Below are 25044 nucleotides of genomic sequence, written 5' to 3'. Positions count from 1 at the left end.
GAGAGAGAGAGGTGGGGGGAGAGGGGGAGAGAGAGAGAGAAGCTATCTCAATTTTCCTCAGTTAATCTTGGCTTCACGTCAGAAGCTGTGTAGCAGTGCAGTAAGAATAGGGCCTGGCCAACCCTTTTCAGAGCAGAGCTCCTTTTGTGCTGGGACTGTGTGGCTCCCAGTGCACAGCTCGTGGGTTTCCAAGGTTAGATTTTCCTATTGATTTTCCTCCTGCTTTGCTCCCCCAGGCTCGCGCGCCGCCGGGCCGGACGTGGTGGGTGTGCGCGCTGGATCCTCCCGGATGCTCCCGGACTAACATGGAAGTCCCGCCATCCCTTGCAGTGGAAGCTTGCTCCTTGGCGCAGTGACTGGAGAGCATGCAGCGATTGCTAATGGGTTTGGGAAGCGGAGACTCCTTCCTCTCTCTGTGACCATGCCGTGATCCTGTCGGCGGCCACTACTCGACGCATCCTCCTTCCTGCCCCAAACCGCGAGCCGAACGCTAGATCTGGGAAGTGGGTGCCGCGCGGGTAGGCACAGAAACACCATGAAGATTTTTCCCCCGATTCTAAGTAATCGAGTCGTCAGGCGCTCCCTTCAACTCCTGCTCTGTTTACTGTGGATCGGATATTCCCAAGGCACCACACATGTGTTAAGATTTGGTAAGATTCCCCCCCCCCCGCCTCCACCCCCCACCCCGCTCCCGCCCCGGGCTCTCCATCGCTTAGCTGGCCGGGCTGTGCTGGATGTAAACAGGCGGGTTCGCGCTGCCTGGCGGTGGGCTCAGCACCGGGCGACCTGTTTGTTCAGGGCTCAGTTTTCTCCAGGGTTTTCAAGAATCTGCTCAGTGCTTTCACTTATCCACCCCCCCCCCCCCCCCCTTTCTTGATTCTTCTTTTCTTTTTCGCCGCGGGAGGGTGAACAGGGTGCGGGTGTGTGGTGGTGGTCGATGCGTCTTCGCAGTGGCCATTCAGCCACCGCGCTGGTGGTGCTGATGCCCGGGCACGGCCAGCGCCTCCTCCGCCGCTCTCTCCCGCAGCCTTCCCGGCGCCTGGAGGGGAGCGCGGTCCCCGCGACCGTGAGCCTTGGGGCGGCCAGACTCCCAGCCCGCGGAGCCGAGGAGTGGATACCTGCGAACTCGTGGGCGAGTTGCGTCTGTCCGCTTCTGTCAGGAGCCAGGCCAGTCATCCCGTGCCAAGGAAAGACACTTTCTTAGCCTCTTTGGTGTCCTCGGTAGTGCCTTTTTTGGTGCCTTCTTGGTTCATCTAATCGCTTGTCTATGCCACTTTTCATGTCCTTACTGGAACGCAGCGCTTTAAAACAAAATAACGCAAGCTTTTCTTCATGGGAGGAAGACACATCCCAGTAAAATTACCACATCCTGAGACAGTCTTGTTTGTTTTTGCTCATAACTTGCTGCGTCCCTTTTTTTTTTTTATAGCATTTGCTGTGAGAATCCTGGACTAAAAGAATGATGAATGGTGTATGTGTGTGTGTGTGGGGGGGGGAGTTGGGCGTGTGGGGTCCAGATCTGAGTCTTTATTTCACTCTGTCATAAAGAGATCGTTGCATTTCAGGAGAATTTCCTGCTTTCCCAAGAAACTAGGTTTCTTGGGAGCTGGAAAGAAAATCTAGAGGTGAGACTCCGTTGGAATCCGTGGTCAGGAGGATATGCATCACAGGAAAGGCTCATTTCACTCCCTGTGGCCAATGGAGTTTTAGTAGGAACAGAACTACTCAGGGAAAGTTCTCTAAAGTAGAGGAGAGAAAGAGGAGAAAGCCAACAGGGTAAAGCTCCAGCTGTAGGCAGCTCCTTTGTCAGTTCAAGTGGATTTAAACCAAAGAGTGCAGGAAACCACATAATCCTGAGCATGTGCCTTTGAGATAAAAGCAAATGCATTAAGTTATTCAGTCCAATTTAAAGCAGAGTGATTGCCTGCATTTTCTGTTGACACCAGTGGCATCTTCTTTTCCTGTTTTGTTTTCCCCCATGTGCTTTTCCCCCTCATGATAAAATTCATTATCTTTATCATGCTTTGTGAAAAGAAAGTAGGGATGCTTATATAGAATATACATATATTATATTAAAAATGGAATGTCAACAGCTCTCCCCACCAACACTCACAAGTTAGACACCTGGAGCTAAGAAGTCTGGCAATAACAAAAGAGACAATAGGGTATATTTTATTTCTATTGGAATATTTCCCTGCTTTCTTCCTGTTCTTAGATGGTACTTAAGCATGTTGCTCTTAGCAACAAGCATCCAGAGTAATGTATGTTTCTTTGGACAGGATTAATAGATCCCTCATCATATTACTGTGTGTGTGTGTGTGTGTGTAACAGCTGAGATCCAGGCATGGAAAATGTTACCATATGATAGTTTGAACCTATATTGTGACGATCACAACATACCTACATGGACTCTTTTGATATCTTTCGGTATGTATTTGTGAATAACTGTGTTAGTGTGTTTTTGGACTGCATAGAAAAAAAAAGTAAAGATGATTTGGAGCTGGGAAACAGCCACCAATATGCTAAAGATTTAATTATTGCTTCCCTGGTCTTGCAGCATCATATTTGCTGAATCATTAGATTGTTACATGCTGATTATTTCATATCTTCATATTAAAAATCTTGGCGACTGTAACAGAGTGTGTAGCAGCTTTCTAAAAAGAGCTGACACATACACAAAAACACATTTTCCTAGACCAATTCATAACAAGAATGTTCTTAAGAAATAGGGTACGGTACCTACCAGTCCCTTGATACCCTAAAGCAAGAGTTGGGTTTCTGGGTGAACTGTTATTTTTCTACAATAGCTTTAAACATCTTACACTTGGAGATCTATTTTCTCTGATATCTGACCAGAGTTATGAGAAAGGGTTGTCTACAATGGTTATCATTGGAACATTTATTTCCCTTTTGGGACTATTTCATTGTGATGTTGGCAATTTTATTATCTTCTGGGGTAAATAGGTTCTGAGTGAATTGAATGGCTGGTGAAGCAGGTGTAAGATACTGGAGAAGGTTAATTCTCAACTCTGTTTTAAAAGTTGAACTAGTGCCCCATCCCTGGCCCAGTGCCAGGGGTTGGAGTTACTACCAGAGCAACTGCTCCTGGTGGCTGACCCCAAGATCAGGTGAGATCACTGGCATCCTTGAGAGGCAGCTTGAAGTGTCTCTCCTCCCTCTCCCTCTCCTCTCCCCTCCCCCTAGGGGGATTGCCATCAGGCTTAAAGTACTTCCACCTTGGAACAGAGCTATGGCAACCAGCAAGCCTAAAGGGCACCTCCTCCACTGCCCTCCCCCCCACCCCACAGCCCTCATCGATGGTGGTGGTTCCCCCTTAGAAGCTCGGGCCATTTTTCCCAGCTGCCAATAGAACTGTGACGCTATTCTTCCTCCTCTTAACCTCCAGTAAATGGAGGAACCCCCAGTTTGGGGTACTGACCCTGGCTACCTCCCTTCCTTTCCCCAGCCAACCTTAGGCCCTCTCACTCCCTCTCCTCTCCCACTGGCTTGTGCTTGACCACACACCCAGCCTCATGTGTGAAGGAACACACACACACACACACACACACACACACAGAGGGCAGATGCGCTTTCCCGAAGCAAGACTTATACTTGACCACAGCAACTCCACAATTGTGCCCAATAAAACTTTGTAGTTGTATCTAGGAGCGCACCCCCCTCCAGACTTGACTCCACTGGGCTGGGCCCCCTGGTCCCATCTTCTACCAGCAGCTCAGCAAAAGTCTCCTGGCAGGCACTGGAGGGGGAAGGGCTCAGTCCCAAATGTCCAGACAGCCCAGGGCAGTGGGGAGCTGGAACTGTGGCTTATCCAGTGTCAGCTCCTGGGCGCCTTGGATACCCTTAAGGAGCATTTTAGAAAGTCAGAGGCATGTCCCAAGTCCAGTCAGATGTTTGTGGGCGCTGGCTTTTCTGGGCACAGAGCCTAGGAAAGTCTCCTCCACCCCGACCCCACCCGGGGGTTCTTTGCTGAGCCCGTGCCCGTGCATGCACAAGTCCCTGAATTGTGCAAAGGACGAACCTTTGTTCCCCTTGTTCCCCCGCAGTCAGCCGCAGCCGAGTCCCAGTCCAATAGTAGTCATGGAGGGCGAGGGTGAATCTCTCCTTCCAGACTGGGCATCACAGCCCGCCGGGCCTTGAGTATTTCTTTGTTACTTTAGCTACTTCTTCTCTCCCAGCTTCCGGGGTAGCATGGTCCTCTGTCCCCTGCAGGTAAGCAAGCAGAGCAAAACCAGCTCCTTTTGTGGTCTGTGCCTGGCACTTCCATTCAGGCCCTGGTATGTTTGAGCATCTCTTAAAGCAACCTATTCCCGCACTGTTGCTGTGTCTTATCTTTGCCTTCAATTATTATTCAAAGTCTTTACCTAACATTTAATTTGGGACGCCGGAAGCAAACTTGCCAAACCTAAACTTTCTCCCAAACTCCTGGGCAGTTTCTCCAAGTTATCTCCTTTCTTGGAAGCCTGAGCATATGTCAGGCAGCTTCTTGCTGTCCACTTTCTTTCTCTTTTTCTTTTTCTGAAGCATGCTGGTAGAGCAGTGGCTTTTTATTAGACGGTTTCCAAGAGTCCAGAGCTTCGCTCTTGGAGGCGCACGGGTCGCTCTGGCCCTGCTCACTGGCCCCTGGCGAGCAGGCAGTAGCCTTCCTGTGCATGGTTGAAGGCTGCCAGTCTGCTCAGTCAGGGGCTGCTGCTCAGGATAAAACCTACAGTAAGGCAGCGGACTGACAGGGTTCTTATGCAAACTGCGCTGCTCTTCTGGGCATTCCATGTGCTCCCAGATAGAATAATTGGTAGCAGATGTACTGCACCAGAATGAGACGGAATCGACTGAACTTGGAAACTGCCACTCACCACAAGTTCTATGAAAGAGATTTTTCTTCCTTTGGGAGGTAAAGTGGGCGGGAAGGAGGAGTGGCCTTACATCTGGAAAGAAGAAAATCCTCTCTTGGGAGGCGGGAACAAGGGAGTGATAGTGGCTACTATCTGTAACAGATAAAACCCAACACCTGTTCACTTGAGCTCTGGGATAGCTTGAGAGGAAATCTTTCCTAGAATCGCCAACACAATGGGCACACTTTAAAAAAAAATCCGTTTTCCTGGCAAGTTCTTGCTTACTCTGAAAGCTTCAAAGAATAACTTGATGTGATCCATCAACGGAGGCACAATCATTTCAGAAAATGACTTTGAAAAATGATCTTTTCGTCTCTAGAAATAGCACTCCTCCACCAGGCACATGAAACTCAACACTTTTTTCTTTTTTGCTCTGGGAGGTGGCTTTTCAAAAAAGTGAACAAGCAGTTTATATGTCAGTGAACATTTCTTCAGACAAGTTTTGCCTTTTGGTTTAATGCAAGTGATCATTATAGTGTGTTCAGCCCTTGAGTTGTCAAAAGACACTTTCAACATTTACCCAGCACAGGAAAGTTAATGTGAATTGCTGTCACACAAAAGCAGAAAATACCATGGGCCAAACCAGGATGTATCATTGATTATTAGTCTTTTCAAGTCTATTTTAACAGAAAATAAAGTACTGCCTGTGATATGATGACACAATATTTCATGCCATTTAGTCATCATTATTTCTGATGCAGAAAATGTTTTGCCCTTTTGAGGTAGGAATTTAACATTCACGTGGAGAATTGATTTCCTTTTAGTTCTACATCTATTTCCTGGAAATTGTTGTTGCCCATTTTTACACATCAGAGTCAAAGTAGTTTACTTGCTTTCAAGTGCAGGGCACTTAAACCCACAAATCTACTGAAGGCACAGTACCAGAGCTATGTAGATCTTTTCAGTAGATTGGGATAGATGTATTGAAATGTAAGTGTTGATTGTTTTTCATTTGGGTGGTGAAGCTTTTTCTTCTGAGAGAGTTTTTCAATTTGTCGTTCACTTATCAAAATATTAAAAGTACTCCAAATGAATCGTCACCCCTAAATCTTACCTTGAAAGGGAAGGTCAGAAGTCCCTGAAAGGGAAAGGACATGGGTGTATCTCATCATTATTGGCTAGTCCAGATTAAACACCTAAGAGGAAGATTTCAATCTGATAACGTCATAGGGCTTCCTGTTTTTCTTAGCTGCTTCTGCTGACAATTTTGTAAGGTAATTAAATTGGCTGATTGAAGTCACAGTGGTCATGGGGCGATAAAGACCATTTGGATTTAATGGAATTTAAAACAACAGAGCACAGACTGAACACAACTCTTACCGAACAAGAATTTTAATGGCCCATTCAGGGTGCTGACTAAATAGAACGCCCTTAACAAGTTTAATTGAAAGGGCAAGGCAGATTAGCACTGTATAGTCTTTATGATAGAAGATGGGGGAATTAAAATTATCCCTTTAAAAGACTCATTAATGCATTATCAAGATTTAATGTAAGTTAAGTAAGCTTTTTTACCCCCCCCCTTCCTCGTGGACTGTGAACTTAGGTTTAGGACCAAATTTCAAGAAAGAAATATTTATAAGAGCTGACTTCATACGTGGAAGTATAGTTTTCTCTCATTCAAGAGTAAAAGCCATTTTAAATTCATTGAGCATATACAGTGTGGAGAGGGAAAGGGTTGATGATAAATCCTTTCATTTCTATAATTGAAAAAAAACACCTTGACTTTTATTTTAAAGTTTTGACATCAGTAATATTTTCTCTTATAAACAAAGTTTGTGAGCTATAGATATGGAAGAGATAGTGAAGGGATGCTTCTTCCTGCAGTTTCAGTACACTAACAGGTACTGTTTTTCATCTGGACTGCAGAGGTATTGTATTTTGTGTTGTCTTAGTAACCTTGGCTTATTTTTTTTATAGGAGCAGTAAAATCATACGATAATATTTTATTGTGTTTCAATTCCTTTGTCCCCCACCCCCCAAAATTCTATGTTTCATGTTGGAAAACCTCAGATATGATGAGTCCTAAGGTAAAAAGTGTCTTTGATATTTCTACACAAACCTGAACGTCAAAAAGTTCATATCAAACTACCTAAAATTTTTCTGTAGGCAATGTCGAAAAATATTTTGAAAATCCATGTGGAACAAAACCTGAGCATTTAGAAGGTGTATTTGGTTCAGATGTTACCTACTTTCATCCTCTACCCTATCCCCCAAAGTAGCAAGTTTTCTAAAGCTCACATGCTCTGCTCACTTCTCATTGCTCCATAAACAGGCCTCTTGTGTTCACCCTTGGGCCAAATATTCAACATTTGTTTATTTTCAGAGTGACAATTAGGTAATCTGATGAAATGGTGGTAATCTGAGTAGGAGGTTAGTGAAGACTCTGCTGGGTTTGTAATTGTTTCATTTTAGTTACATATGTGGGCTTTGAGGCACCTGTTCAAGACAGCAGCCTGGGGATACGGCATTTGATGTCTAGCTTCCTGTCTATAGAAGTTTCCTTAGTATGAAGCTTGAACATTCTTTTCTGGATTTTGTAGAGATACCAATCACTAGACAGCAGTGCCCTGTATGAGCATCTGAAAGATCTGGTGAGTTATGTCTTACTGATACCTATAGTTCTATCAAGTTTTCTTTTTCCTTTTGGTTAAGCATGACATGGCTACCATACTTTTAAGATGAGTATATTCTGGAAGAGAGAGTGTGCATAGTCCCAAGACTGTAGCGTTAAGACGAGTTCATTAGATCAATCGATTCTATCTATGACAAAGATGCTTAGATACAAAAGAGAATTCTGGGGGCCTAAGGGAGTGCTGAGTGACAGGGAGGATGAGAAAGACAGCAGCTAAATGATGTTTGATACTCAGTATTTTCGAGTTTTACTGACAGATGTCTGCATGCTTTGTGAATTTATCTTTTTGCTTATATTGGTCCAAATCTTTGTGCATATGTGATTATTTTAAATGAGATGCCATAATTGTTAGTTATGCTGACATATTTCTTCTAAATCAAGAGGATCATGGATGCTTCTTTCACCTTCTTTTAAATCAGTCAGCTAATATTCTGTCATTGAACTAAGCCACGTAGGAAGGTAGTGCCTTTGGAAGGTAGTGCCTCTAGCTTTCATTTCTTTCTAGCTGAGCTCTTGACCTATCATACTAGTAATATTACTTGCCAAAATGATCAAATAAACAAAACATATTGAAGAAATCTTCTGCCTCTGAACTTTCAGTATGTTTCTAGATATTGCCTTTTTGATCTTGCCTTTCTTTCTCCTTACTGAAATTTCTACATGCAGTGCAACCTGGTTCTTAATGCATCCAGGTTTTTTCTTTTCTAGAAGAAAGGAAATGGTAATTCTCAATACTAGCAAAAACTACAGAAACAATGTTTTCTGTACTGATGGGAACTTTGTAAGTCTAGTATCCTAAGTTTAGAGATGAATTCCCAAAGGCAGTTAAATAACTGATTCTGAGTCATGTAGCCTATTTTGAGTAATGATTATAGGTGTCAGATTTTAGAACAAAACAAGAATATCCTAATGGCTAATCTTGTATACTTTTTCAAGAAATTAAGTTGGATGATGATGATGTTGATGATGATGATGTTGATTTAGTGTAACTTCTAACTACTTATAGTTTTATATTAGTTTTAGCTGTAAATTAAGAAAGTGAGCTTTGGGGAAGTTAATGGACCAGAGGGTTAATGGTCCCAGTTTTGTAGAGCTTTACCATTTAGATTCTAGAGTTTGGACTCTTGTGTATATCCTCTGGAAGGTTACTAAAAGTGAAAGAATGGGTTTGCAGCAGAAAGCCCAGTGATGTTTTTAGTCTGTTGATTTCATTTATGAACAAGTCAAATCCTTTCTCTGTAGTACTGAAATGGAATCAATGATCTCATTTTGTTCTTGGTCACTGAATCCTTTCAAGAAATTCTCGGTTGCTGATGAGGCTCTGGGTTCAGACCACAGCACTTATTAAAATGGTTTTGTTCTGAGCTTACAAATTCTATTAGCCTTGGTCTTCAGAGAAACAGAAACCACAATAAAGAGAGCTTTCTACTATACTTGGTTTATGATTCAAATACTGATCTCATCCCTAAGGACCTTCACAGACTTATACAGAGTGTTTGAGCAAATATCTGACTCCACATAGTGTTGTGCATTGACACACATAGTTATGCATCCTGCAGACACTTCCTAAGAAAAATTCTGAAAGAAAATAAAAAGATTTTTGATTAGCACTGGAGAGTTCAAATGATTGATCAAAGAAAAGTGTCAGTCTCAAGGAATATACATCAGAAAAAAAATCTAAAAGTTGCTTTTGCATTTATTTGCTTTTTTGCGGGGGTATGATAAGTTGCTTTCTGGTCTTCTCAATATTTTACACCTAGATCCAAGACAGCTATATTACATGAAATTTAAATATTTGAATATATGGTTGTATCTATGATATGTTGCCATGTGATTTTATATAACAATTTATTTTAAATTAGAAATTATATTTATTATTTATTGACTTATGGTGCCATCTTATACCATTAGCCTTACCATTGTGTCTTGATGTCTAATGTAAACTACCTTGGATTCTTTTTTTAAAACTCTGTTGCCATTTTGGGGAGAGTAAAATCAGCACAGAGGTGGGTAGGGCCTGTAATCCTCCTAATCAATGGTGTCACATCAGATTATTCAGTAGATCATTTGAAAAAAGATTTAATACACTTGTAATATTTGTTTACATTTGGAAAATACTTTTGAATTAGAGAATTAGGCTGTTGAGTTTATTAAACAGTTTCATGGCTATCGATGATACTTAGGCCTTGAATAGTTTGGCATTTTACTATTCAAGACCTAAGTATCATCAATAGCCATGAAATATATATATATATATATATATATATATGTATGAGTTGGAGGTGAGGTAGTTTCAAGATTTTATGCTAATTTCAAGTATGGGCAGTTAGGGATTTTTAAATTAGTTTCAAGTTGGAATGGACTAGACATTGGCTGAAAACACTTACCTATATTAACTTTATGTGTGTTTATTTTGTTTCTTATTCTTTCTTAATTTGATTCTTTTGCTCTCTTAAATCCATTTCACTGATTTGTACTATTCTACAAATCAGTTATGTTTTCAAATTGAAGCCATGTTTTCTTATCTTCCAGATAAGTATTCTGTCATAAAATTGGGAATCACTGACCAGAAATTGTGACTAGCCTAATATTTTTTTCAACTTTGTTGCACATCAAAAGGCAAAGCATTTAAATAATTAATTTGTATTCCTGAAATATGTAGATTCTGTGGTTGCAGGTATTTTATTCTTCTACGAACCTGGGATATCTTTCTATTACTTCTTGTCTTCCTGAGTTTCTTTCATAGTGACTTAGTTTTTTTTTGATTGTTTCTTACTATTAACTAAATTGAATAGACCTATTATGTGAGTATTATGTCCCTTTATTCATTTTAGAAGACTTCTAAGTAACTATACTTAAACTTTAAATTGAGAACCAATCACTGTTATATATTTATGTGGGATTTTGGACTTTTAATATTACTTCCTTTGTTTATAATGTGGAAACATATCAGTTTTGGGGATTGGCAGTTAATAATTAGTATTACACTATGAAAAATGAGGAGTTAATTTTGTTGGTAATGGCTGGGACTTTAATGTTTTATCATTCCTCACAGAACAAACAACATTGGCACACCACTGAAAAGCTGATTGAATCTCTAAACTCTTAGGTTTATAATATTCATTCATGTGCATATAGCCAACCTCACACCCCAAAGGGATTTTAAACAGATGTTGTTTAAAAATAATGTCAAAGATGATGTATGGCTGGGGGACCTTTCCCTTTCGACTTTCTCCTAAAGGAAAGCTTTATAATCATCTTACTGGCTATTACTGTATTGTTTTTTTGTCTGTTATGGGCTTGACTAGCTATTACTTTAAAATGTTTGCATTTGACTCAGCTGTATAATTTAACAAAACATTCTTGAAAATGGGTATGTGACATTTTCTTGTCTTTTCTTTTTTAGGCAATCACTAATCCAACTTATTTTTCTTAATGCCTTTTTTTCTTTTCATTTACATTTTACTATTGTTTACTTTTACTTCCTTATGGTTTACTTATTCTTTCCCTTACTATGTGTGAGACTGTGGGCTGGGCATTTGTGCTCTGAAGATTTTCAAGTAAAATGAACAGGTGTCTGCATCAAGGGCATCCTAATTTATAGGTATCAATAGCCATACAAAGAATATTGCAAACAACGTGACCACTGTGCACAACAATGTGTAAAAAATCTCCTTTAATGAAGAAAAGCATCTAGCTGCTTCAACAAAAAAGTATTTCCACATCCTGTTGTTTGCATTTGGCTCTAAAACTTTTGATATACTGTGGACTTCATGGAGAAATTTTGTTCTTTGCCATGACTTTAGAATGACTGAGTTGTTTGTGCTCCTTCTCATCACACCACCTATTACCTGGGACCCCAGCTAGAACTCTAGCCTTGAATAGCGATGCCACTTATGTATACTTTCTGTTTTTTTACATATTTACTTTTGCAGGTATCCCATACAATGTTTTAAAAAAGAAACTGAGTATTTTAAGTGTTTAAACACAGTTTTTAGTTAGAATCTAAAGTCAGGGACATATCATAAATCCCTTTTCAAAACAACAGGACAAAAGATAGATGTTCAATTCTCACTTTTCTTTCTAAATCTGGGCAGACAGGGCAGAACTTCCGCCTTCTGGGGCTTACACTGCTCCAGGCAGTCTAACCTAGCATCTACAGGGTCTGTCTTTTCTCATAGTATAAAAGGGAGCTCTAATAATTTCATTACTTTTCCAAGAGTAGACTGGACACTCTCTACTTAGTATACTGTGAATTGAATCTATATTATAAAAAAGTATTCTTAAAAAAAGTATTCTCAGTTGAAAACTTTAGGGTCTATTTGTGAGAAAGGTAAGAAGAATGCATAATCAAGGATCACAGGCATCCAAGATTCAGAAACCATCCCTTTAAAATTTCAAACATTATGTGTGTGTGTTCACAAATACACACATGTAGAGGGTGTCATAAACTAATGTTTGTAGTACACTTAGAAAATATGAAGTAATATAAAATTGAAAATACAGTCTCCAATAAGTATAGTATTCAACATAATTAATGTTGTCATTTTGTAAGCCTAACAAGGTATTTTAGTTGATTATAAAATAATACATATTGTAGATAATGTAAACTATATAGAAAATTATAAAACACACACTATTATCTCACCATAGGTACCATTTGACATTTACGTTTGATCTTACTATATGTGTTTTGCTAACTTTCTCATTTAATACCTCAATAGTTTACCTTGTGAAATTTTCTCATTCACTTTTTAAATATTTTACCTTAGGTTTTTGTAATTGGCTATTTTTTGTAATAATTTTTAATAGTATCTTACTTTCCTTTATAAGCACTTAGTGATTTTTTAGCCAGTCTCTCTCTCTTACAGAGTATTGAAATTGATTTTAGAATCAGGAATACCTGAATGTGAACTTGACTCTTGGTGCTTTTGCGCTCCATAATGGGAATAATATATGCTTGAATCATCCTAAGATTTATGGTCCTTATTTGTAAAATAAGGATGATAATTTAGAAATGTAATGGACTGGACAAGGTGTGGTTGAGTGGTAGGCTGCTTGCCTAAGACATATGAGGCCCTGAGTGCCATACGGAGTACTAAAAAAAGTAAACTTCAAGGATCCTGATTTGTGGATACAGGGATAAGTTAGTCGGACACTTCGTAGCTGTGAAAAATACCTGAGGAAAACAATTTAAAAGGGATTAAAACAACTTATTTGGCTCATGATTTTAGCCTAGGAAGCTGAGCATAGTGAAACAAATTCTGTTTTACTGTGGACTGTGTAGTCAGGCCTGGGCAAACATGTTAACCCTGGAAGCATTTTTTAAGGTGACATCTTTCAAATTATTTTAAGCCCTGAATTCCGCAATGAGTGAAGTTGTTCAATTCCTGAGACTCAACGCATCTTTGCTATTATACCAGTGCAAAATATTTAACTTGTTTATAATGGCACATATGTCTTTAACAGACATTCCCTACTTGTCCATTACTCCTAATGCCTCCTTTGTCTGCTAGATTGCATATTTTTCAAATTGTTCCTAATTGTCACTGTACACTTGGCTAAAAGCAGCCAGCAATAACTGTGCCACAGACTGAATGCTATGCTGCCTTGAAGTTTTTTCTATTAATTTAACTAGTGCTTTCTAGTCTGCAGATGTAACTTAGCATTAGAACACTAGCATTCACAGGGCTCTGGGCTCAATCCCCAGCAACACACACAACACACACACACACACACACACACACACACACACACACAAATTCATAGCTTCCCACAAAGGTTAGTATGTAGAATATATGTAGACAAAGTCTTTGTCAGAAAAACAACAACATGAACAACAAAAATGGTGTTTAGTGCCAGTGGCTCATGCCTGTAATCCTAGCTACTCTGGAGGCTGAAATCTGGGTTCATGGTTCAAAGCCAGCCCAGTCAGCAAAGTCTGTGAGACTCTTATCTCCAATTAATCACCAGAAAGCCAGTAGTGGCTCAAGTGCTAGAGGGCTTGCCTTGAGCAGAAGAGCTCAATGACAGTGCCCAGGCCCAGAGTTCAAGCCCCATGACCAACAGAAAAAAAAAGTGTTTAATCCAGGCTGTAACACACTCCTAAATTATATCTAGTTCATATCTCTGAATTTTTCTAAATTCTGAAAACTAACTCCAAAGTCATAAAAACCACATGGTATGTTTAGTCACACCAAGAACCTCACTTCTGAAATCACATTTCTGGCTTTTAGGTGTGTGCAAGTGCACGTGTGTGTGTACGGGTACTGAGACTTGAACTTAGGGCCTGGGAATATTCGTTCTCTGAGCTTTTTGGCTCAAGGCTAGCACTCTACCTCCTGCCGAGGTTGACTTCAAATTGTGATCCTCAGACCTCAGCCTCCTGACTAACTAGGATTACAGATGTGAGCCAAAGGCACTCAGGTTTATCAGTATTTGGCCTCCTGTGCTTGGGCAAAACATCATGGTAACAGGAGTATATAGCAGAGATAATTCTTCATGTGATGTTGGAGAGGAAGCAGATAAAGATAAAAGTAACTAGGTCTCACCTTTTCCCTCTTACTACTTCCCAATAACACCAACATATTATGAATCACCAAGGGATAAATTCATGATTAGGTTAGAGCCCTTTAATGTCTCAAAAAAACCCCACACTCCCAAACTTTTTCCCCCCCAGAGATAGCTTTACAAATCAACTAGGTATAGCTCAAGCTAATTATGTTGACAATTAAGTCTAAGAGGACATTAAGGACATATAAGGGTGAGATAGATGACAGAGGTGCTCTATCATTATAGGCAAGGGAAGATTGGTTTTAGAGGAGGAGAAAACAGTGTTTTAATTCTTATGTGTATGCTAGGCTGAGCCTTTGGAGCATGGCTTGTATCCTAGGATGTATCCTAGGATGGTCTCTCAGTGCTGCTGCTGTGGTTGGACAAGGGAGGGAGGCTCCTGAACAGTCATCTCCACTTTGCTTTCTGATTTGCTAAGCGAATTCCAGATGTCTTACTTGCTAATCACATTATCATCCCCGATGCTTAATTATTTTCTGTAGGGAAATAGAGTTGTTTGATGCTTTCAGGAAATTAAATTGAACTTCAAAAGCCACTTCCACATAACAATTAACATTTTGAAATGGGTAATTCCTCAGGGTTTCTTGTAGGTGCGTTTACCCAGTTTATATTTTCTTTAAGAGGTGTTCTTTTAAGTAGTGAATTTATTCTATTGGTTTGAGATTATACTTTTAGAAGTTGAGCACATTAAAAATGCATAATGGCATGGGAATTTTCTTCTAGAATCTTTGATACAGGCTAATGCTGGCAGTTGTGGAGTAAGATTTTTTTTTTTTTTTGCCAGTCCTGGAGCTTGAACTCAGGGCTGAGGCACTGGCCTTGAGCTTCTTTTGCTTAAGGCTAGCACTGTACCACTTTAGCCACAGTGCCATGTCCAGCTTTTTCTGCTTATGTGGTACTGAGGAATCAAAACCCAGGGCTTCATGCATGCTAGGCAAGAACTCTATCACTAAGCCACATTTTCAGCCCGGGTATAAGATATTTGAGATGATTTTTTTTGGGGGGGGGTTTCTATTTGGGAGCAGCTCCCATCACTGTATCATACAGTGATCATACAGAAGCAAGTGGTTCTATTTTGAATGCAGCACAAATGGCTGTGGTGTCCTGCATGTGTGCAAGAAGGTGAATTTGCAGGTAGTTTGTGGACATTGTTCTCATTTTCTAATGGTGTCTCTTTAATCTCAGCACCAATGTTTTCAATCTCATTTCAGTAACAGAAATTCTAGAGCTTCTGTGTTGCTATAATATGCCCTTCCAATATTCTCCCATTATTAATACTTAGAGATTCTTAACTCTTGAAAGTTGGCATTATGTTAAATATTTCAGAATTTGACTCCACATAAATACTGAACAGCCATATGGGAATTCTAAATCTCAATTGTTCCTCTTTCTAAAATGATACAATACAGAATTTTCTATATTGTATTTTTTGTGAGTATTGCCAGGTAATAGTTTCTGAGAAGTCTTTCTAAATTGCCAATAGCCTGTTATTATCAGAAGCTTTTAGATTAATATTGAAAAAAAAGCATGGATAGTATGGTCAGGAAAATTGGAATTCCAGTGCCAGTTCTATCACTTGTAAGGTATGCAACACTAACTTTGAGCCTTCCTTCTTATTTGAGAAATAAGACTAACTGCTCACTTCTTTGATCATTTTAGGGATTAATGGAAATCAAGCTTCCCCACTTAGGAAGGTTCCAAAACATCCCTTCTTTTATTGTAATCCCAGAAGTTTGCATTTGGAAGACTTTTGGAGCAATGGATTAGCTCTGTATTCTGCAATTGCTTGTCTGTCAAATAAAGAATTCTATGTGTTTATTGAGTGCTAGCTTTGACTTCTCTACTGCTTAGTTACAAATTCAGCTGTAGGCTTTTACCCACAGATCTGTGAGGAGGAAGGCAGGCAGGCACCTGTAATTACAGTGGCAGTGATGTTGCCTCTGAATTGTATTGTGTGTTAGGACGATTCTGGCTGCTTGTCAGGGGTATTGCTACAGCAAATCTGGAAGTAAGTGACAATATTTTCTCAAGTGTTTGTCTTTTCATTATCTGTCTTTCCATAATCTTAGACTCTCCACATATGCACAGGAGTTATTTTGCTGCTGCAGATAAAAGGAACAATTTCTTTTTGTGAAGTGATCTGTGCAGACTTTAATAGACCTTTTTGGACTGCTGTTAGATTATATCTGAAGGAGTAGATAGATCACAGATTTTACATTGAGATATGTAAAACTTTAGATTTAAGTTTCCATGATTAAAAATGTTACTGTACACAAGTCTTAAGACTCTGTCCTTTGCAAATGATTGTCCCTTGTTTCTTTAATTCCTTTCTCCATGTGGGTTATGAACAGATCTGCCTACTTGATCTGTTCAGGGGTTCCTATGGGAGTGACTGGACTTTCTTTGAGGCACAAAGGTGGGCCTGTGAGAGAAGGTGAGAAAAAGAAGCACTTTGTTCCCTCTATTAGAAACTACCTCCCCTTTTAAAAAATCAGATACTCTATTTGTCCTCTTTCTTGAAATTCTCATAATAGAAGAGCCAATTCTTTCAGCATCCATTGCCTGAAAACAAAGCTATTCTAAACAGCATCTGCAAAATGGCATTTATGAAATCTAAAAGAAAATGAGCCCTCAAATCTATGCCAATCTCCACTTTCTTTCATTTACTTTAGAGCCCCAGTAACAGGTCACCCTGACATGCTAAGGAGATTTAAAATCTTTAATGGAACTTATTGAATATGCTATTTTTAATATTATCTCTTTTACATGACTTTCTTAACCTTTGAGAGTAGAGGTGAATCTTAATTAGCTGTGTCCACAATTGGGAGGAAGAAAGCTTTTTCTATAGCATGCACTCTTCTTATCCTGATGTAGCTGCTTTGATTCATTCTGGAGGGGAGGATGATGTGATTGATGCCTTGTTTCTTTCTTCCTTCCCAAGCTAAGTATCAAGCTAGTTTTACTCACTTCTCTTAGTTTGTTTTAGCCCATGACATGTTATCTATCATGATGTAGGATCTATTTTTATCTTCCCTCCAACTTTCCAGGATGCACGTTCAGTTCTTTCTGCCTGTGCCCATGCGTTCTCAGCATAGCTTTTTACTTCTATGTGTAGTAGTTCATTCAATAACCCAATGCAGCTCTTCAAAGAGCCCAGGGAGGGGTCGAGATATTTGGGCCCTCTGCTAAAATATAAGGATGACATAGGTGCTAAGATAATGAGGGATTCTATACAGCATAGTGTCCATAGTTTATACCCTAAATCCAGACAGTGGTCTAATGGATTTGGGTGGATTTAGAGGACCATAGAATAGTGTGATTGGAACTTCTACTTCCTCACTGCTTAAGGAAATAACAGTGTGTACTGCTTTGCATTTTAGGCATTTGCTTATACAGAATTTATTCTGTATATTAAGTCTATGGAGTATTTACTATTAATTCCTTTCATCAACAAAGAAAGGGCTGAGGGGGATAAGTAATTTGCTCCAACATCTCAGATATTGAGAGATTTGAAGTTAGATTAGACTTTTGGCGGTATGTTCCTTTATTTCCTACAACTTTCATTTGAACTTAATTGAAGTTCACTATTCTGTGACTGGAATGTAAGATATTGGATCTGGAGTGGGAGTTGCATCCAAGTAGATCCACCTCTGCAGGAGATTCCATCTTGTTCTTTTGAAACAATCCTCCAGTGGCCCTGTTTCCAGTTCAGGTTCACTTGTACACACAACACAGAGAATTTATAGAGGTTTATGGAGGTATTTTAATCTCTAGTTTATTGGTCACTGTTAAGATGATAACAATAATTAGCCACATGCTTGGTGTAATGTAATTATTCTATGTATGTTATTACAATCAATTGTCAAAGCAAGTGATTTGGTTCCACTTTGGAGCGTGAGAAAATGCAGGCTTCAGGAAGGTAAGCAATTTACTTGAGGCTGCACATCTAGTTAGTGTCTGTAATGTCAAGAGGAGAATTTAAGTGCATACAGATCTGTTGGTTCCAGAGCCCATGGCCTCTAGTCTGCCCTATGCATTTATGCTGCTTTTGGATGGTAAATCTCCATAAAGAATATAACACATTGGGGAGAATGATGAAAAAATGACATCCATCAAGATGCATGGTTCTCATAAACTGACATATTGAATTGAATCCCCCTTGTACAACTATTTAAAGATAATAAAAAATAAATATGTATGTTATATTCAATCATTCATTCATAACTATTAATTCATAAGTATGTTAGTTTGAATAATATTAGTCTTCTAATGGATGACAATATGAGACCAACAAATATGGTGGTTTTATGTGGATTGACACAGTAATTCTCAAAATGTAGTTCACAGACTAGAAGCATTACCACCACTATAGAACTTATTCAGAATGAACTTTCTCAGATTGACCCAGAACCTACTGCATTAGAAAATGGATTAGGGCTCATTCATTGGAGGTTGAACAAAAGGTTGAACAAATTCTGACACTGATTAAAATTTGGGAACCATTGGCTAAGTTAACCTATCTATCAGAGACTAGCACACAGCTTTACTCCATGCTGATGCTGTGGAAGCTAGAGTGCTTGCAGTATGAACAGAGAGAAACATGCCTCTTGCCCTTAGAGAGTTTGAACTTGCCTGAAGAGGCAAATGTTTGAGGAATACAAATATGTAGTTATTGTTTTTAGTGTTATTTATAGCTGTTCCGACACTTACCATGCTATATCTAGATAAGCTTATTATCAGGTAAAAGTATCCTAAGTTGAAGCTGCATTTAATACAACTAACCTACTGACCATCAGAATTTAGCAACACAGAACATTTTGGTGCATGGATTATTTCACGAGTAGACCAGCACACTGGTGGTTACTAGATCTCCTCCCAAATAATGAAATCTTCTGAAGCCAAGTCAGAGTGGAAAAGAGTTATGTTCACATCATCTGGTTGGGCACAAATTAAGACAACCACAGATGCAGAGACTGGAAGGTAGGAAGAGAGGTAGGCCCAGCACTTAGTGCCATCAAACTCAAACTTCTTGTTCCCCCCTCCATTCCCTTTCTTTTTCCTACCTCTATGGGTGTCCTTTTCACTTTGAGATCATAATGGGGTATAAAAGAGTGAAAGAAGTCCTCTTCTAAGCATGCTATGCTTGTTCAGCCCCTTCCGACAGTTTTAACCTCTTCCTGAAGTTGTCTTATTTCTTGCTCTGAGAAGCTCCATTTCTTAGACAGATGTCAAGGACACAGAAGAGGCTTTATTCCAGAAATCTACGATTTTCCGATTGGGAGGCTGTTTAGCATAGCAGGATTCTCTGCCTCCAGCAGCATAGAGGTTGACCGAGGATTTAATCGTGGATGGAAGATGAAGTATCAAGCATCACCAAGTATGGAGAACAGTGTTCAATCCTCTCTTATTCAGCCGGAATATCATGGTCCTTGATATGTTCATTATTCCTTTATTATCCAAAAGGGAGCTATGATTACAATTCTTCTATTCACCAAAGCTCATGGTTTTCTTAAAGTTTAAGAAACTCTATTGAGTATTATTTTAAAATCATAATGATCTTGTGTTCTTATTGGCTTTTTCTTTACTAGATAACCTTTTTCAAAACAATACTTAGGTTCAAGTCATACCACTTAAGTAAAGACAACTTAAAAAAAATCACTAGGCCATTTGTGCCACCAAGTTTCCAAACATCTGTTGCATTCTCTTAGGGAAAGAAGCTAATCAGGAACCTTAAAAATTCCCAAGTAAATGACCACTGATTCTCATTTGGATCCTTCCCTTTCCACTGGTAGCAACTTATAATTTGACATAAGATTTAATATTGAAGCTAGAACTTGAAGGTGTATGGAGAAAGGATACTTTGCCTTATAAGTACAGGTAACACTTTATGACATTAAAATGTTGTTCATATTATCATTCCTTGATTTGCATTAAATCCTCAAATTCAGTTCTGGCTTGTTGCAGGAGAAATGACTCACAAAGACAAATAACAGCCGTTGTGTACTTTGAAAAGGCAAGCCAAATGCATATCCTGCATTAGGAATGGACGTCCTGCCTCTGAGAATTCAGCAGAGTGTTTTCATAAGCAGCCCAGATTTTTTTCAGTTGATTGAATTATATTTCCTCTGCTTTAACCAAGGAGGGAAATTCTAAAGGTTATGAAATCAATGCAAGCTGCTCTTAGATTGTATTACTTACTTGAATTCAAAATCCAGATTTTTCTCATCACCTGAAAGACAAATCATATTTTTCTCCTGGAGTCCTTCAGAAATTCCCAGAGTATTCTCAAGTATTCTATGAATAATTCATTTTTACCCACTATATATTACAGCACTTAACAAAGGCTGAGGCCAGCATCCCTTCCTTGGGGAAGCCAATTTGGGGCATTATTATGACTCTGAGTTCACAATGTTTAGCAGTTTTATGATCCACCTGATGAAGCCCTCCTTTCTTGTTCAAACCTGTTAGAGAACCACTTCAAGTTAAAATTTCATTGAACATATTGTTGGAAAGAAACCATTCTAGGCTTTCATATTCACTACACTCCTACCCTTGAGTAAAAAGAAGAAGAAGAAGCCCAAAGAGATACTTCTGAATACAAATTAAATCTTCTTGATATGAATGTGTGTGTGTATGGGGAGAGAACAAGATGGAGGGGTGAAAGGAGAAGGTAATGGGGTGAATGTGATCAAAGTATGGGAAAACATGAAGGGGACATAGAACAATGAAACACATTAAAATGATTTAAAGAAAGGGAGGGAAAGAGGAAAGTAATAGAGGGGGTGCATTTGATCAAAGTAGGTTATATATGGGTATGGACATAACACAATGAAACCTCTTTGTGCAATTAACATTTGATGATAAAACTCCTTGGACTCACCAATATTTCCTCCTATTGAAAATCAAATGACATAATTTGGATGTCCAATGAATATTGGTCTAAATTATCCAACGTTTCTCCTCATACAGGAATATTAATTACATGAGTAAGTATGTGGACATTATTTAGAATCTGTATGATGTCTTTGTGTTTTTCTAGAGTGATTTTTTTTCTTATGGGTCTTATGATAATTCATATGACCCTTCATATTGCTGTAATTCCGCGGTGTTCTCAGTTCAATATGTCACCATATGCGATGTATCCTACCACATGGCAGATGGCCTTGTGCACTTTAGCACATGATGTAATACACAAGTGTGAAGGCTGGCTATTCAGCTGTCTCCAATCATGAACGTCAGTCCTTATGGCTAACTCTTTCTCAGCTCACTATCCACCAAGTCAAACTGCTCAACGAGTTCAGTGCTCTTGAACAGACCAAGTAGAACACTCTTAGAATCTCAAGTCCCGGTCTCAGTGTCTAACCAGCGCTCAGTTGAGTATGTTTTTCAGAGTGATTTGATTTAGAAGATCCAGGGGAACCCCTTTTACTTAGATGAGTAAGGCAGATAGCTTATTTTTTTCTATACTTTAACAATTTACATTTTAAAATTAAAAATTTATTAGTGATATTAATTATTCAAAGGGATTCCCTCATGATTTTCCATCTATGTATATAATGGACTTAGTCATATTCACCTCCTCTATTACTTCTCCTTGCCTTTCCCTTTATTCTATATCTCTATATTTCTCTATCTATCTGTCTATCTGTCTATCTATCTATCTATCTATCTATCTATCTATCTATCGATCGATCGATCGATCGATCTAGTATCCCTTTGAGTTTTTATTACAATAGTGACAAAATAAATATATATGCATATATTAGGTCTATACTACCGTGTGAGCTTATATGCATACATATGCCTATGCAGTAGTTAGTATAGCTCTTCATAATACTATCTGCATGTAGTAGAAAATCCCATTAATTGTTCATTAATGTCTGGAGGGTAAGGCACATGGATATATATAGTGAATGTAGATGTGGATGGGAAAAGCAAAGGGAGAGATGAATTTAGAAAAATTAAACACCAGTGAGGAAAGAATCCATATACACAAATGTATGTATTGGTATGAAGTTATATACATATGCATGATATGTACATATATACACAAATGGCATTCCATGCATGAAGAACAGAAGTGGAATATGCAAAGAGGAAAACTAGCAAGGGAAACCTTAGTAGAAGGACTCTTTCATCAAAATTTAATCAATCTATTTAATATCATTCCTTTCTTTTTACTTTGACAAGACGTTAGAGGAGAAAGTAAAGATGAGTGTTAGGCATAAAGGGTTGGGAGAAAATGAGAGGTCAAGAGGAATGTGGAAACACATGGATTTGTGGAGCCTGAAGAGACTACTCTGTGGGAAAGATCACAGCCCTTTCTCTGTTTTGACATTTAACTAAGGTTTATTTCATCAAGAATAGAGCTGACGTGGGTCCAAATTGAACTGAAAACTCTGATTTATACATGTTATTATCCACATTTTTTTTAAAGCAGGCCACATGTCAATGAAGAGAATTACCCTTGACATTCTTAGAGAATTCTCCCAACTGGAGAAGGTATATTTTAGATTCATTAAAGCTTTGACTTCTTGGAAGTATAGCTTCCAGCCTATATACAATTCCCCAAATCTAGGATGTGGGTGGTTGTGGGAGTAGTAAATGTCTAGAGTCAGAGGAAAGATTATAATCATCATTTGTGTGAGAGTGTGATTTTCCTAAGGAAAATATAAACATGTGGGTGCTGTTACAATTTTCTCAAAACAAGTGTGTAACAAAATCAGCAATATATTACCAACAATAGACAGCAAGATTGTGAATCTTCCTCTATCCAAATTTTAGGATCAACACAAGAAAATTAGTAGAGATACTGGAGGCAGTCAATACTGAAGGATATTTAGTTAAATTAGTATTGACCAGTTTTATGTCTTACCAGTCCAATTATATTGTAATGAATAGGTTTTATTATAAGTGTATGCAATAGTATCACACAAAAGAAAGAAAACCAAGATTGTTAAGACAACATTTACAAGCCCAAGACCATGTACATTTACTTGGTGTTTGTATTGTCACATGTTGTACTCTGGTTTTTCCAATAGACATCATGTTACTTCTAATTTTTACCATGACCAAAACAATTTTATCCTTTAATTTCATGTTACATTGTAATTTGAAGCATTTATGAACATGAAGTATAAGATTTTATATTTAAGACAGCTGAGTCTTTTTATTTTAAAATAATTAACTGCAGTTAATCCTCCAATCACAGGCAAATTCAAACTTAAGATAGATTCACTTTTACTGGCTTTGTTTACTTGTTTCTAGACCTTTAAAGGTCTAGACAATTTTGTTTCTAAATTTTTAGCTCTATTCTCTTCATGGCCAACATTTTTTCTGGTTCCTATTAACATTTCTTATGGATTATTATTGAAGAATTCAGTCCTGCCTCTTTAGTATCAATGCCATCTCCAAGATCTGAAGGATTTACTGATAGGCAAGTCATAAGCATTAAGGTGATTATCTGTTATCTTTTTTCAGTGAACTTCTCATACTTTCAAACTTGGAAGTGTGGAGGCATCTTTGATTTCTCTCTCTCCTTATGTCCATTGATAGATACCATATTGGAAACTTTATATCTTCTCTCTATTCTAATTCCTAATTTACACTTCTTTATTTTCTCCTTTGCCTATAAACACTGTGCACTGGAACTCAGTTTTCTGGTGATTAATTGGAGATAAGAGTCTCGCAGACTTTCCTTTCTGGGATGCGGATCTCAGCCTTCTGAGTAGGGAGGATTACAGGTGTGAACCATCAGTGCCTGGGTAGCTTAACCTTTTTTGGGGAAAGGGGAAACATTAGTTTTGTCAAACATTAACTGTGTGTGACCTTGGACCAGATTCTGTGAGTTTCTCCCTATCTCTGATTAGTGAAGTGCAAATAAAACAAAATTCTCAAGCTTGTGGTAAGGATTATATACTATCTGAAGTATGCTAGGTAGACAAAAATATAGCCCCTATCATATCGATTCATTCCTCTCCATCTTTCATCAGTCCTGTGCACCACTGCCAGGTTGATTTTCCTAAAATAAAGGTTTGCTAGTATGGCACTATCTAAGATTCAGTCCTACCTGCCAAGTGAAATCCAAACTCTTCAGCTTGGAAATTCAAATTCTACAAATGACATCTCAAGACCCAAATTTAGCAGTTTCTTGTGATCTACATAATAAAGATGACATGCAGTTTTCCCTCAAAAGACTTAAAGGTGAAATGTACTATCCCATAAAGCACAGGGACAGATGGCAAGCTGCAGCTTGTGAGGGAACTGGGGATCTGTACATCAGAATTATCATTGCCTCATTGTGGAAAGCCCAATGAAAGAGTCCGGAGCAGCCGCTAGGAAGGAAGAACACCCTAGTGAAGAGACAGAAGCCAATTAAAACCTAGTATGGACGGGAGAATCTCAGCCTTTTAACTACAGCTGAGGCATACCAACTGGATGTCAGCTCTAGGCAAGTTCCTACCTTTTTATTGAAAAGATATTTTTGAATGAGTATTGTTGGGGTTTCATGTGATAGTTTCATACCTAACAATGTTTCTGATCAAACGCATCCCTCGATCCCTCTCCCATAAATCTCTCCCCCTTTCCTAAAACAATTTCTCCAGATTTCAATGTTCCTTCTATTTTCATATATGCAAATGAACTGCTTAGACCATAATCACCCTCATATACCCTTTTCGTTCACCCTCCCTGTCCTGTTGAAACTTGCTTCTTCCCCAAGAGAGCCTCTCTGACATTCCTGCCATCTTATAATCTCCCTCGTCTTCACTGAACTTTTGTTGGAATTCCTACACATTCAAGAAGAAACTTAGAAGTTGATGATATGCTAGGTCTATTGCACCTTTAAATAGCACCTTTCCCCCAATTCCTTCCTTCCTTCCTTCCTTCCTTCCTTCCTTCCTTCCTTCCTTCCTTCCTTCCTTCCTTCCT

General features: G+C 38.8%; 1 protein-coding gene across 4 annotated transcripts in view; it reads left to right on the top strand.

The window, feature by feature from the left end:
• Positions 1–215: 215 nt before the first annotated feature.
• Positions 216–25044, top strand: part of Grik2 (glutamate receptor, ionotropic, kainate 2) — a 563545-nt gene continuing 538716 nt past the window's right edge. For 2 of the 4 annotated variants that reach the window (XM_013022384.1, XM_013022387.1), the window contains exon 1: positions 216–650. In XM_013022384.1, coding sequence (XP_012877838.1) covers positions 536–650 — 115 coding nt within the window. In that variant the 5' untranslated portion in view covers positions 216–535. The remainder of the gene's footprint in view (positions 651–25044) is intronic. The other 2 variants (XM_013022386.1, XM_013022388.1) reach the window with 2 other exon arrangements.

The sequence above is a fragment of the Dipodomys ordii genome, unplaced genomic scaffold (assembly GCF_000151885.1).
Source record: "Dipodomys ordii isolate 6190 unplaced genomic scaffold, Dord_2.0 Scaffold62, whole genome shotgun sequence".
In the NCBI taxonomy this organism is placed as follows: Eukaryota; Metazoa; Chordata; class Mammalia; order Rodentia; family Heteromyidae; genus Dipodomys; species Dipodomys ordii.
The sequence above is the reverse complement of the archived record's forward strand: the minus strand, read 5'-3'. Positions and strand labels throughout refer to the sequence as shown.